The sequence below is a fragment of the Mastigoproctus giganteus genome, chromosome 13 (genome assembly GCF_048544385.1).
Source record: "Mastigoproctus giganteus isolate SK-2022 chromosome 13, ASM4854438v1, whole genome shotgun sequence".
In the NCBI taxonomy this organism is placed as follows: Eukaryota; Metazoa; Arthropoda; class Arachnida; order Uropygi; family Thelyphonidae; genus Mastigoproctus; species Mastigoproctus giganteus.
Window position 1 is genome coordinate 57104176 of NC_143587.1, and position 15447 is coordinate 57119622.

The following is a 15447-nucleotide window of genomic DNA, read 5'->3' on the forward strand; positions in this document are numbered from 1 at the left end:
AATAAACGTTTTTGCTCGTATCTGAAATTTACATTTTATTGTGATTTTTTTTTATTATCTTTTATACATTTGTTATTATATATTTTGACGTGGTGACCTAACTAATTAGGTCACTGAAAGTTTAAAATTTTTATATATGACCTGGTCTTGCCGCATTATAGCCTTAGTTGCTAATGCGCCAATAAAATCTAAACCAACCAACCAACCAACCTGATTTCAAGAATAACAGAGCCACAGCAGAAATAAGCCAAAAAAAAATTCATATTCAGATTCTTATGCTCCCCTCCCGAGAATATGGTAGCCCTTGGAAATCAGTAAATTGAGAGAGGTAGTTGATTTCCCTGGAATAACAGGAGTGCAGCCCGTTACAAATTGCTTCTTTGAATACTGACTCCATTATTCTGAGATGTTTTATGGGTAAGAACCTTTAGTACAGATTTTTATAGAAACATTTTGAAAAGGATGTCATCAGCAATTTTGTAAGGATGACATTTTTGTAAACTAAATGCTGATGACAGCCTTACAAAAAGAAACTTTTTGTAAGGTTTTCATCAGCATTATTTTTACTCAATCCATTCAAATCCTTAAACACTTTAGTCAGGCCTCCTTTCAAGTGCCTAGCAGCTGCTGAAATTTACAGAATTGAAGACTTTCATTGTAAGAATACCTTTTTGGTGTCCCTGACTAATGCTGTTGCTCTTCTCTACACCTATTCCAACAGATCCACATCTCTCTTAAAATGAGGCTTCCAGCCAATGTGCAACAGGTCTGGAAGCCTCATTTTTTAGCCTTGTTACAGTAATATACTATGACTCCTATCATTAACCAACCTGACAACCTTTGTATCATCTGTAAACTTAAACATTAAGCTTAATATGCCTTCATCAAAATCATTAATAAATATTAAAAACAATAAGGGGTCCAGCACTCAACCCTCAGGAACTCCACCAATAATCACTCCGGCTTCTGCCATTTAACCTTTCCTATATCCATAGCAGTAAACTGTTCCAATTTATACTGCAGTTTTGCGCACGTGGAACAGTAACAAAAAAGCTTTACTGTTACTGAAATCTAAGTATATGTTGTATAAATTTTTTTTTGTAATGCTATGCTGTGATTTCAGTATAATGATCCTGTATTGCTTCTATGAACACCAACCCCATTATTTTCCCTGAAACATAAGTCAAGCTTACAAGTCTGTAATTGCTAACTTTGCTCTTGGCATAATAGTCATAATTATGGCCAAAAGTTTTCCCTCTTTTACTATAATTGGATAGATTACATCAGCCCCATGTACCTTATTTCCTTTTATCTTCAACAGTTTCTCTTCTGCTTTGCTTTTGGTCATCCTTATGGTGCATGATCACTCTTATCTGTGTGTCTCCTTGTGGTGCAGTGGGCTTCTGTCTTCTAAATCCTACTGGGACATCACAACCGTCTTCTCTCATGATCAGAATGTGCTAAGGGATGAATTACCACTATCTTAATGTTCCTTGTTCCATCTCCTTGTACATTGGACTGTCAATATTTGACTTACATCTGAACAGCAGCTGGATGGACAGGTTTTGTCAGTATTCTATGATTCAAAATTGTATTCCACAGTTATGCGAGTGTAGAGGGTGACTCTTCATTGGGTAAGCAGATATGTCCAAAACTATACAGTATTGTAAATAGGTGGTGTAGATGCCAGAAAAGCTGGCTGGGACTGCCTGGTTTAACAAATAAATAAATCTTCCACTTTGCTTTAGTTATCAAAAAATCATTTTGCTTCCAGTTATAACTTAGATGCAAAATACTTATTCAATATATCAACAGCTTGAACAGGATCAGTATTTATGCCTTTCTAGTGGTCCAATGTCATTCATCCCATTCCTTGCAGTGTTAATGCAAGCAAAGAATTCTTTAATATTTTTCTTCACATTCTTGGCCAAAGACTTCTTGTAATTTGCTTTAGTGACTATATATATACTTATTGTAGGTTTTGCCATTTCCTGATAGTTTATAATCATTCCTATCATTTTTCTTCTCTGCCACTATGTCATCAGTTCATCTGACATTCATTTAAGTCTAAACCTTGAACAGTATCTCTTGTTTTAGTTGGTAATAAAAACTTAACAGCTCCTCAGCGAATTCCTTGAATGCTTTCCATTTAGAATTTGCATCTGGTTAATTATCAGTTGGTTCCATTGAGGAAAATTTAAAAACTTACTAAGGCCATTCGCTTTCCTCTACTCTCCTCTAAAATCACTTTGCTCTACTCTCCATAGTAGTTATATCGTATGAAAATATATGTGCAGAATTATATTAAATATACATAAAATTTTAAAAATTATATATATAGTAATTATAGACATATTTCTAAAATTACTGGGAACAGAAACAAAAAATATTTTAAAAATGTTTACCTCTGCCATAATTTGTGTGCACTCCCCACATGGCTTTAGAAAGTCTGTGTTTACACCACTGAAACAGGAGAAGAATAAATTATCCAATACAATAAATATATAACAGCCAAAGAAATATTTCAGTATGGCATAAAAGTAATTGTTTATGCTTAAGAGCTGATCATGAATTAGAAAGATATATTTAAGTTAATATCAAATTTCATATATTTAAAAATAAACAATATATTGTTTATTGAGGATGTCACAGACATTCTCTCAGATATCCCTGGGAGTCTAAAACGCTGATGAAACTGATATTCGGGTGACATTCAAGTCAAGTAGACCCAATTTTAGCAAAGTCCGGATGGTCTGTGACAGCCAAATCGTCTGCTCGCACTTTCACGATGGTGGGACTGTTAGTAATCCTGGGTATAACCTCCATGCACAAGCACACTGTGGGTGACCATCCAGATATGAACCAACGTAAGCAGGGGTCGAGGTGTGGTGCCCACACCACATGGAGGAATGCTGCCCCTCTGTGTTACCAGGCAATACTAGGTGGTAGATGACTCTCATCAACCGGTGTAATACCACCACTTTGTTTATTGGAGGCTTGAAGTGATGGAACCCATGTTTAGTCTCCAGAGCTAAGTTCTAGTCAACCCTTCCCCATCTCTTCCATCATGCAGTATGACTGATGACTTTTCAGGTTATGATGAACATCGTGGTGAGATCCAATCTTCCTAACATTTCGAGGGTACAGCTCTAAAATGGTGTTCGCAGGCCAGCCACTAGTTAGTACACCGAAACGAACCTATTGGTAACTCTTTAGGAGGCTTCGGCATCAGCGAGTGTATAATCCTGCTGCCTCTACTCTGCCAGATAGTGACTGTAGGAGGTCCAAGTAGTGTGTATGCAGGGAGCATTGTCGAGGCCACGTTATGTCAAGGATCTGGGTATATTCTTACCATGTGTACGCCATATCCAAAAATTTCATTACTTCATACAGTATGTTTCCCCCCACTTTTTCTTACTATTGAATACACCATGAATTGTCAAACTAATAGATTAAGCTTATCTGCAAAAAGATCTAAACCTCCCAAGCACTTCCTAATTCATTTCACAAATATACGTGGTCTCTGTTCTAATCTCAACGATGTCCATTTCCACTTGCAGTCTGCCAAACCCCATGTACTTTTACTGACAGAATCTCAGTTGATTCAACTACTGCTCATCTCAGTTGCCCAAACTGCTGTATGATTCCTTTCGCCTCAAAGGTGGTACTTGTGCATATGTCCGTTCCGATATTCCCTGTTAGAGACTTAGTAATATGGAATCTCCTCTCTTCGATCTTCTCTGGCTCAAAATCTCTCTACCTCACTGTCAAATTCATCTGTTGTCTCTACCTTTCTGCCAACTCCACTAATCACTTGGAGCTCTTTGACTTCCTCTCTTTGCAACTTGACTTTCTCCAGTACAACTTTCCGAATAGTGAGATAATTTTCCTTGGTGATTTTAATGTTCACAACTCCAGCTGGCTTCCATTTTCTAGTCACACCGACCCAGCTGGTCGAGATGCTGAGGCTTTTGCAATTTCTAATGACCTTGCACAGATTGTTCATTTACCTACAAGAATACCAGACAATCCTAACCATACAGCCAACACGCTTGATTTTTTTCTCACAAACAATCCTTATAAGTACACGGTCGAAGTAAATTGTCCTTTAGGCACCTCAGATCACAACTTGGTGATTGTCTCTTCTCCAATGAAACCTTTATCTCATGGCTATTCCCAACCTCGTGTTGGAATTACAAGAATGCAAAATGGGATGACCTGTGAGACTTCTTTTCCTTGGTCGGTTTACTGTTTCAAAACTTCTGATGTCAACGTTTGCTCAGATCGTGTCAGTGAAATTATTATTGCAGGAATGGAATCCTTTATTTCACACTCCACTCTAAAATCTCATCCTTTATCTAAACCTTGGTTTTCCAATAAATGTGCTAAGGCTGTTCAAGAGAAGAATGATGCATATCGTAATTGGCTTGTTTCCAATTCCTCAGTTTCATTTTCTGCCTACGGCAAAGCTCGCAACAATTGTAAAGCAGTCATTAATCAGTCGAAATTAGATTTTGAACAGGCTAAGAGTAGAAAACTGGCTTCTTGCCCTAATGGTAGCCGAGCATTCTGATCTCTTGCCAAAGCTATTGGCCACAACTTTTGTCCATCTCTGCTCCCACCTCTGTCAAAACCAGATGGTTCTGTTGTTACTTCAGCCAAGGATAAAGCTGACCTGCTAGCATCCCATTTCTCTTCCAACTCGTATTAATGATCTTGGTAAAACACCTCCCAACATGCTCCATTCAATACTTCCTGTGGTCTTCCATCAAAAGGATGTCAGAAGGACTTTGGCAAATCTTGATGCTAAGAAATCTCCAGGTTCTTATGGTATTTCTACACTTATTCTCAAAACCTGTGCTCCTGAACTTACTCCTGTTCTTTGTCGCCTTCTTTCACTTTCTTATTTCAAAAGTGTTTTTCCTTCTGCTTGGAAATTTGCTCATATCCAGCCAGTTCCTAAAAAGGGTGAAAATCCCTCCCATCTAATTATCATCCCATTGCAGTTACTTCTACTCTTTCTAAAGTAATGGAGAAATCAATTAACCGTCAACTCTTAAACTACCTAGAAACCTTCGGTCTGATTAACAATCACCAGTATGGATTCCGTCAGTGTCGATCCACCGGTGATATTCAGGCTTATGTTACCCATTTATGAGAAGAATGTTGCATATCGTAATTAAACTCAATTCAATGGAAAAGTTTGGTGAAGCACAAGCAGTTGCTCTTGATATCTCAAAGGCTTTTGATCGTGTTTGGCATAAAGGTCTTCTAAACAAGCTTCCATCTGTTTTTTGTAATTGGTTATCCAGTTTTCTCTCTGAATGCTCACTTAGGGTGATGGTAGATGGCTCTCTGTCTTCTAACTTCTCCACTAATGCTGGTGTCCCCCAAGGTTCAGTTCTTTTCCTCTTGTATATTAATGACATTCTTCCATTGACTGGAAATCATATCCATAGTTTTGCCAATGATAGCACATTGCATTCCACTTTCTATTTTGAAAAACTTTGCCCTGCCCAATAAACTTCAACTTCTCAAATATACACTACCAATTCCTTAAATGCTGATCTCCAGGAAATTCTCCAGTGGGGCAAAGACAACTTAGTTGATTTTAATCCTTCTAAAACTCAGTCTTGTCTTATATCTCGCAAAAAGGATTCTTCTGCTCCTATGCTTATCTCTGGTGATACTCCGATTTCTAGGCAAAATGATATATCTCTTTTGGGGATTACTCTGACTTCTAATCTCTCTTGGCACAAGCACATTACAAATATTGCTTCCTCTGCATCTAAAAAACTTGGTTTTCTCTTTTACTTTTCTTCCAAACAGCTGCTCACTCTATACAAATCGCAAATCTGCCCTACCATGGAATTTGTCCCCACATTTGGGGCGGGGCCACCAAAACCTCTGTCAGGCTTCTAGATTCCATTCAGAAGAGGGCAGTTAGGTTAATTAATGACTCCTCTTAAACAGAGTGTCTCCACTCTCTGTCTCATAGACGTACTGTTACTGCTGCATGCCTTTTCTACAGATACTTCCATGGGCACTGTTCTTCTTAACTGGCTTCTATAATTCCCGCTCTCTCTCTTTCAAAACAGTCCAAACATGTGCCGCCAACATGCATTTACTGTCCAATTCAAACTCACAGAAGCAACTTTTTATCTTCCTCATTTATTCATTCAACTGCCGTTTTCTGAAACAACCTTCCTTCTTACATATTTCCTGAAAATTACAGTCTACAAAAGTTCAAGTCTAATGTCAACAAATATCTTCTTTCGTCTTCTCAACCTCCAACCCAAGCATGGTACTAAGTACTATAGGTTCTAATACCGCTCGTGTTTGGGGTTTTCATAAAAAAAAAAAAAAAAAAATATATATATATATATATATATATATATAGCAGGATGATTTTCTTAAGTTTGCTACTGCATGACACAAATATGCATGAAGTAGTTGTTCTTCCAGCAAAAACTGCCCTCAGTGTAGCTGCCAGCTTTTGACTTTCAAAATCTAGAGATCAGTCAATTGTAAGCAGGAGGTTTTTGTGCAAAAAGCGGTACTTTTTTTGGAAAAAGTACAAGATTCTTTTAAAGTTCATACTTTAAAAGTTCATAATTAAATTAAATTTCATTGGCAAACTACACATTTCATATTAAAATACATACATCGGATTGTTTGCCAGTACAGTAGCCTTTTAAAAATTAGCTTACCTAACCTTTTTTCTGTCTGTGCATTTCTGTTTGAATAGTTTATTAGATATCAACCTTATGTTGATTTTGATATTATTGCACACTTTGCATCTTCAGAAATATAGATTTTTTTTTTGTTCATAACAGTGGCCCTCCTGCCTAGAGTTGGCTGTCAGAAGCATTCCCAAAGCTCCACCAGAAAGAGAAGATCTCATCACAGTTTTTGTTTTTCTAACCTGGCTGAATATTCTGTCACACTCAGCACTGTTATGAGGAATTGTTAAAATGCCAAGCGTGAAATAATTTCTTGTATTTCAAGCTTCCTTGCGCACTTGTCAGTACCCCAACCAAGGACCATTGTATATCAATTCTTCTTTCATAATAGCATCTGGTGGTCTCAAACTGAAATAGACAGAGTTGATGTTACAAAACATCTGTTGTTTTATATTTAATGACACCAAGAAGTACTGAAAACATGTCCAAAAAAATTTCAAATTTAAATATGATGCACTGCCACTTGATGAAATTTGTTCTACCTCAGAATTTATGACTGATTTTCTGGAGGACTTATTCAATAAAAACCTTGTGGATTGTGGGATTTCCCAGGAATATTTCGAGTGTATTAAGGTTCATTTTAAAATCAGGTCTGGGAACAAACAATCAACAACAATCAATCAGCTGGGTTCTTGAGATCCAAAATAAAATTAGGAAAGTGTTTTTGGCTTCAAATTGCAAGGTTTTTGTTGGATGGTCTGTCCATGGTATGAAGGATTTCTTCGCAGCATCAAGCTGTTTTAAATATCTTAGCTACGGACGCTCGGCTAAAAACTGCCACCAGTCCGAGTTTACCTGCAGACATTGCGGTGACGTGGGTCATCAAATTCAAGACTGTCCTAAAATGGAGGAACCTGCTGTTTGCCCAAATTGTCAGCTTAAGAAGAGGAATACAGACCATTCCTTCAAGGACGTTAAGTGCCCTAAATTTGTGAAAGCCCAAGAAGTAACAAAAATTCGGACCAACTTTACCTAACTCTGGAATGTCTTGTGTATATACTTTACAGTTAAATTGTCAATGATCTTTATCGGTTTTAAGTGATCTTTCTAAGTTAATGGTCCAACACAAATTTCAACTTTTAGGGTTACAAGAACTGTATTCTTATAAGGGTGTGGTCAAGGGCCTCCCTCTCAGCTGTCATTATTTCTTCAAACCCTGTTACGGTTGGTGACTGGGGTAATGCCACTACCAGGCCTGGTGGTTGCTGACCCCCTCATTACTGTAACAAAAATTTCTAGTCTTTGCACTACAGCCTTCCAAGCATGCACTGCATGTGCATGCTTGGAAGGCATGTTTTGGAAAAATTTATGTGGTTTCTCTGTATGCTCAAGCCAGGCAGGCCATAGAGCCATTTCTAAATTACATGGAAGACATTTTGATCCATTTATCTAGTTTTCCCGTCATTTTTATGATGGATGCTAATGCTCACTCCCAGCTTTGGAATAGCCCTACTACAGACTCTAAAGGTGAGCTTTTGGAGGAGCTTATTCAGTCCAATAACCTCACTCTGTGGAATACCCCAGGCCATCCACCTACTTTTTTTCTTCTCTGGGTCAATCTTATATTGACATTACCCTTTCAAACTCAACTCTTGGTTATGGCATTTCCAACTGGCATAGCCATACTTTGTGGTGCTCGAGCGAACACAATGTCATCACTTTTATGAACAATCCTGGGGTTATCAGGTGCTGTTTTGACTTCCCGCAGTTTAAGACAAAACACATTGATTGGAATATCTTTGATGTAAAGGTTCATGAGCTTATTTCAGAAGAAATAATCGTCCAACTTGGCTCGCTTCCTGCTGATATGCAGGTTTCTGGGGTTCAAGAGATTCTAATCACTGTCTGTGAGTCCACTCTAAAAAAAGAAAAAATGAAAAATGAATAGTGTTTCATGGTGGACCCCAAATCTCACAATAAACTTAAAATGCTCGTCGTAATTTTCAGAGAGCTAACAGGCCCAGAGATGAGATTGACAGATTTGGTGAGTTGTATAAATCCAATTAAAAGAGTTATTTCAATACCATTTTCCAAGAGAAGAAACTTGCCTGGGCAGGGTTTGTTCAGCATAACATAAATGAAGATCCGTGGGGATTACCCTACAAACTTGTTACTAACAAGGTTCATCCCGGCGATGTTCTTTCTTCTATTATTGTAAATGGTAATGAAACCCTGGACTGGAGTTTGTCCATAAATGCTATCTTGGACAGCTTGCTCTATGAGGACACTGCCTCCTGTGAAAATACCATTCAAACTACAATAAGATTAGATCATTTATCTTACCAAGGGCCCCGAACCGAAGCTCCTTTTACGGATACTGAGTTGGAATCTGCAGTCTCAACCTTAAGGGATGGTAAATGTCCTGGAGAGATTTTTGAGGTTTCTGTACTTAAAAGATTTTAGAAAAATTGCCCATTAATTATATTAAATCTTTTGAATGCTTGTCTGTCTTCGGGATTATTCCCGCTGGCTTGGAAACAGGCTAGACTTAAAACTTCTGCTTAAGTCCTTTGACAAACCCTTCAATGATGCAGCCTCTTACAGGCCAATTACACTGCTGCCCATCCTTGGCAAAGGTTTGGAAAAATTGTTTCTCGTCTTCTAAATTATTATTTAGACAGAAACCTAAGTTCCCCACTTCAATTTGGCTTTACACGTGGAAGGGCTTTTGTTGATGCTATGTCAGGTTTTGAGTACATTCAAATTTCCAATTCTAAATATGTCCTCGGTCTCTTTGTTGATTTCCAAGGGGCATTTGACACTGTTTGGTGGCCAAGTGTCCTGGCGAGGTCCAGAGAGGCCGAGGTCTCTGCTCCTATTTACAGTCTCCTTTTGAATTACTTTGATTCTCATAGCATCACAGTTGCTCAGGATTCTGCTGTCTCCAGATCTGTTTCTAGGGGCTGCCCTCAGGGTTCTGTTCTTGGCTCTGTGTGCTGGAACATGGTCCTTGATGGGTGGCTCTCGGTTGATCGAGACAACATCCTTCAGATAGCTTACACAGACGACCTTGCTATTCTGATTTTTAGTAATTCCCACCGGGAGCTAGAGTGCAGAGCAAATGAAGTTCTAGAGGACTTGAATATCTGGTGTCAAACACAAACTACAAATCTTGACTAATAAAACAATACAAATGTTGCTAAAGGGCTCTCTCTTGATGTGAATAGACCACCTGTTATTAAGTTGAATGGAGAAATGAATAGGAGTACTCAGCAGCATAAATACTTAGGAATTTATTTTGATGACCATCTTAATTTTAATTACCATGCAAAATATGTACTTCAGAAAATAAAAGCTATGACCTATAAAATGATTAAGATTACCAGGAGTATTTTTGGTGTAAAGAAATCTTCCATTAAATTATACTACTCTTGTATATTTATACCTATTGTGTGTTATATGGCTGGGGTCTTGGAATACAGAATCGGTAACTCCCTTGTTCAAAAATATCTTACTCAAGCACAAAGATTCTTTCTTCTCGCTGTAAGTAGAACTTGTCGAACTGTCTCTACAGCTGCTCTCCAGATCCTCAGTCACTGACTGCCAATCCAATATGAAGTAATGTTACACTATCTTTTATATCATAGAAGAAAAAATGTTCCTGCGATTGTAAATGGTATAACATATAATACTGACTTGCATGAAAATGTAGACATTAAAAGAATGAGAAATGAATGTTGTAGAGCGTGGCAAAATACCTGGTCTACCTCTACTTTGGGTAGGGAGACCTTTAAGTTTTTTCCCGAGGTTGTTGATTTCAACAAGAAAATGGACTGGTTCAATCCTAGTTTATACGTTACGTTTTTATATACCAGTCATGGCAATCTTAACTTTAAATTGTTCTCACTAGGATTAAGTAACACTCCTCTCTGTAGTTGTTGTGCCCAAGAAACTGTTGAGCACCTTGTCTTTCATTGTCCCCTGTACGATGATTTAAGACTGGACTTTCAACTTCTCACAAATGTATTTGATTGCTCTGAACTGCCAAGATTGGTTAACTATTCTGAATATTATACTGCCTTCTCCACCTATGCAGAGAAATTGTTTAAACGGAGGAAAAGAATTCTTGCTCCTGAGGTTCAGTAAAATGCTAGACTGTTTCTTTGGATTACTCTTACCTGATGTATTGATCAGTCTGCTGGATTCCGAAGCCCAGTATTTATTTATATATCATCATTGTATATAGTCTTTTTATGTACCATCATTGTATATAGTCTTTTTATGTATAATTAATCATTATACATAGTTGTTATAAATTGTACACAATGTATAGATTACTTTCAGCGGCGAATAGGGGAAACCCTGGAGCCCGTCAAAAAATGATAAAATACTTTGACATGACTTGTATATGTCTTCTGAAATGTTATGCTATATTCCTTTGGCATCTTATTGAAAGAAATTGTTAATTAGCTTTGCACTACACAATTGAAATGAATGCACAGAATAAAGTGATTATGTTGCATTTCTACTTTGCAACTTAGACTACTACAGTACACCTGATAACCAATTTGTTAAAAAAAATAAGCAAAAATTCAAAAAAAATTTTTAAAAAAATCCAATTTTAACATAGCTGTATTAATTTTGAAGAGAAAAACTGAGTTTATACAAAAATATAGTGAGATAAAGAAAGGTCAATTTGAGTAAAAATAAAAAAGACAGTTGCTGTTATAAATCCAGAGAGTTGACAGCTATGAACCAGAATGGAAATCTAACCTTATCAAAATGACCATAATCGCAGCTTCTGAGAGGATATAAAAAAAGGAGATGGTGAATACAGTCATCTGTTTTACCAAAACAACAACTTCATGGCTGTGCTTATTGAATACCCGAATAAAAAGAGGACCACTTTCCCAAAATTGGCTATACAAAATGATGAGAAAGTTCAAAGAAACAGGTGATTTATCTGTAGCTCATAGCACCACATGTTACTCTGTCCTCCAGTAACAGTGGCTGCTAGTGAAGAGATCACTTGCTGTGGTGAGTGTAGCATGAAACCAACATTCATCTATTAGCACTAGGGTGGTATCACATCTTAACATTTCATGGTAAACTATCTGTAAAGCTCATCAAACCATCATTCACTAATACCCATACAATATCCTTGAGTGTAAGGGCTAACACAAACTTCCACATCAACATAATGACTTTGCTCTGTGGTGTCTGACAAGAATGGAGATTGATAACATATCACCAGGATCATATTGTGGAGTGATAAAGTTCACATCCAGTTAAATAAGTGTGAATACCAATAATTGTCAGGTGTGGGTATCATCACTTCCAGGTTCTGTCAATGAAGTGCTTCTCCACTGTCCACATGCTATTTGGTGTGGTTTACAGCAAATTTTATAATTGACCATTTTTCTTTAAGATTAGGAGATCATGATCCAGAGAACTTTACTGCAATCATCTACATCATTTGATACATAAGGAAGACATCACCCACTCTCCTGTTCTTCAGCAGAGAGAGAGAGAGAATGTTTGGAAACAACTGTTTGTATGCAGGAGAGGACACCTCTGCACATTGACTGGCCAGTAACTCAGCTGCTTTATAACACATTCACATCATTTCCCATCACTTTAGAAATATCTGCCATTTTAATCTCCAGATATCAATCCTTGTGATTTTTGGTTTTAGGAATATTTTGAGGCATATCCAATCTCTAACTGAATTGAAGGAAAGCATTGCAAGGAATGTCATTAACATTCCGCATGACATGTTTTAAAAACATGCTGATCATGCCATACTGCACAGTATGGTATGGTCACCATATAATATTAAATTTTTAAATTCTATACAATGGGACCAACTGATGATGTTACATCATCAGTTGTATCATCATCAATAACATCATCTCAGCAAATTCTAAATGGGAAGCATTCAAGGAAGTAATCTTGGAAGCTACTAGGCTTTTTGTCCCAACTAAGAAATACTGTTCAAAGTTTAGGCCTAAATGGATGACAGATGAGCTAATGAGACTTTTGACAGAGAAGAAAAATGCATCTGATACATATTATCAGGTGACACAAAAGACTATGGTAAATATAAGCTTGTCTGTAATCAAGTCACAAAGGAGGTTAAGCAAGCGAAGACAGATTATGAGAAATCTTTGGCAAAGGATGCAAAGAAAAACAAAGACTTTTTTACTTATGTAAACTCTAGAAGGAAGGGGATGAATCAGATTGGTCTACCTGATGTGGATGGTTTGACTGTTGATGACCCTGCTAAGATAGCTGACAAACTGAATGAATATTTCAGTTTAAGGGTTTTCTTCTAAGAGCAGAGTGGAGGAGAAATTGTTGAAGTTGACCGTAAGAAAAGCACCTGGGGTGGAGGGATCTATCCAGTTATATTAAAGGAGGCAGCAAAGGAAGTAAGAAAACCCTTGGCCATAATTATGAAAGCCTCCTTGGACTCAGGGGAGGTCCCCATGGACTGGAGATGTGCAAATGTGTCCCCAATTCACAAAGGGTGACACGACTAATTACAGACCTGTTAGTTTAACTTCTGATCCAGAGAAAATAATGGAGTCGCTCATTAAAGAAGCATTGCAGGATCATCTAGACAAGACTGCAGTTATGGTTCAGACATAGCATGGGTTTGTTAAGAGGAAGTCTTGTCTGACCAATTTGATTGGATATTGTGATATGGTCACAAAGGAACTGGATGCAAAAAATAATTTTGTTATCGTGTACTTGGATTTCAGGAAAGCTTTTGATACTGTTGCACATGGAAGACTACTGTACAAATTGGAGCAGTATGGCATTAAGAGTAAGTTGCTGCTACGGATAAAGGATTGAGTGGGAGAAGACAAAGTGGTAATCAACGGACACTGCCTTAATGGACTAATGTTATTAGTGGAGTCTCCCACGGTTCTGTTGGGCTCCTTGTTGATTTCTGTATTTATCAATGATATTGTGAAGGTATAGCAGGGTTAATATTCAAGTTTGCAGACAATATGAAGGTTGACAGAATTGTTATTGACAGTATACTGCAGCAACAGGATCTAGAAAAGTTGAGCAGGTGGGCTGAGAGGTGGCAACTGAAGTTTAATGTTGACAAATGTAAAGTACTGCATACTGATAGCAGTAACTCCAGAGAAATGTACAAACTGTACTATACTCAGGATAGTGGAGAATGAAAAGGACCTGGGGGTAATTGTGCAGTCAGATATGAAGTTTTCTGAGCAGTGCAGACAGGCTGCAATAGTAGCTTGTGGTGTCGTCTCAATGATATACAGGAAGTTTGTTAGCAGGGATAAGGAGGTGATTGTCCCCTTGTATAAGGCAATAGTCAGGTGACACTTTGAGTAGTGCATACAGATGTGGAGGCCTCATTTTAGGAAGGGTGTGGAACTGCTGGAATGAGTACAGAGAAGGGCAACGAGATTACTGAATGGAACAAATGATTGCTGTTACCAAGATAGGCTTAAGTTCAGCAACTTGCAATGTCTGGAGACTAGGCACCTGTGAGAGGTTCTGATTGAGATATATAAGGCCTTGAATGGTTTGAGCAAGCTCAGTGCTGATGGGATTCTTCTTCTTGCTCAGATTACTCACCTGAGTCGACATAAATTCAAATTGAAGAAAGAGTTGTAAAACAGATGTGCAGAAATTTGCATTCAAATTGAAGAAAGAGTTGTAAAACAGATGTGCAGAAATTTGCCTTTAACCAGCGGGTGGCTGATAGTAGGAACAAACTTCTGTATGTCATAGTGGAGGTCAACAACTTAAATAAGTTCACCACTTGGAGTGAATGGATGGGTGAAATGGGAATGGGTTTTTTTTTTTTTTTTTTTTTTGACTGATGCTATATAAGCTTGCATTCTTGCATCGTATGCCTCTACTGATGCTAACACTGAACATCTCAAATCTTCAAACCGAGCAGTTCATCTAAACAGTACTCTAGAAGTTGTACACAGTGTCAACTACCCCCATGGTGTCAGTTTTTGGAACTTTTTTGTTTTGCACTTTCCATTCCTAATTTCTGCCTATAGACAGCTGTGGCCTATTTTAATTATAACCATACTCTATAAAGAATTACAAAGAAAAGACTCAACATGTATTTTAATCAAAAAACTACATAGATAGATCCAGTGAAGGGAATGGATTAAAAAAAAATTTTTTTAATTTAAATTCTATACAATGGGACCAACTGATGATGTTACCAATAGCAAATTCTAAATGGGAAGCATTCAAGGAAGTAATCTTGGAAGCTACTAGGCTTTTTGTCACTACTATCACTCGTAAGTAGGTCTATAGACAAATTATTTACTCTCACTCCCTGATACCACTGGAAAAGTAAATAGTCAGACCACATCTTGAATGCTATATACAGGTATGGAAGCTACATTTCAGTTTGATTGAAAGGGAAGAGAGGAGGGCAACAAAGCTAGTTGGATGAAAAGAGATATTTTTACCGGAAGAGACTCCAGTTCAGTAAGTTGTAGGTATGTGCCTGTGGATTTGAATGAGTGCCCAATTCTTAAAAGGACAGCAAACTTAATGATGGGAGTGTATTTTCTTTTTCTAGAACGATGCAAATTATGCAACAGATTAAGGAATATAAGTAAAGATAAAGGTAGACTTTATGTAAGAAAAATTGCCTTTAGTCAAAAGCAACTGCTAGAACAAACTGACTCTAACACCAAGTGATCAGATAAATAGTTGGAAGGGAAAAAAATATAAAACAAAATATTTTCTCTAT

The 15447-nt window shown here is 37.5% G+C and overlaps 1 protein-coding gene across 1 annotated transcript in view; it reads right to left on the reverse strand.

Annotated features, from left to right (window-relative positions):
- LOC150076080 (uncharacterized) overlaps positions 1–15447 on the reverse strand; it is a 208389-nt gene that overhangs the window by 7172 nt on the left and 185770 nt on the right. The window contains exon 13 of the mRNA XM_090387450.1: positions 2406–2463. Within this exon, the coding sequence (XP_090243576.1) occupies positions 2406–2463 (58 nt within the window). The remainder of the gene's footprint in view (positions 1–2405; positions 2464–15447) is intronic.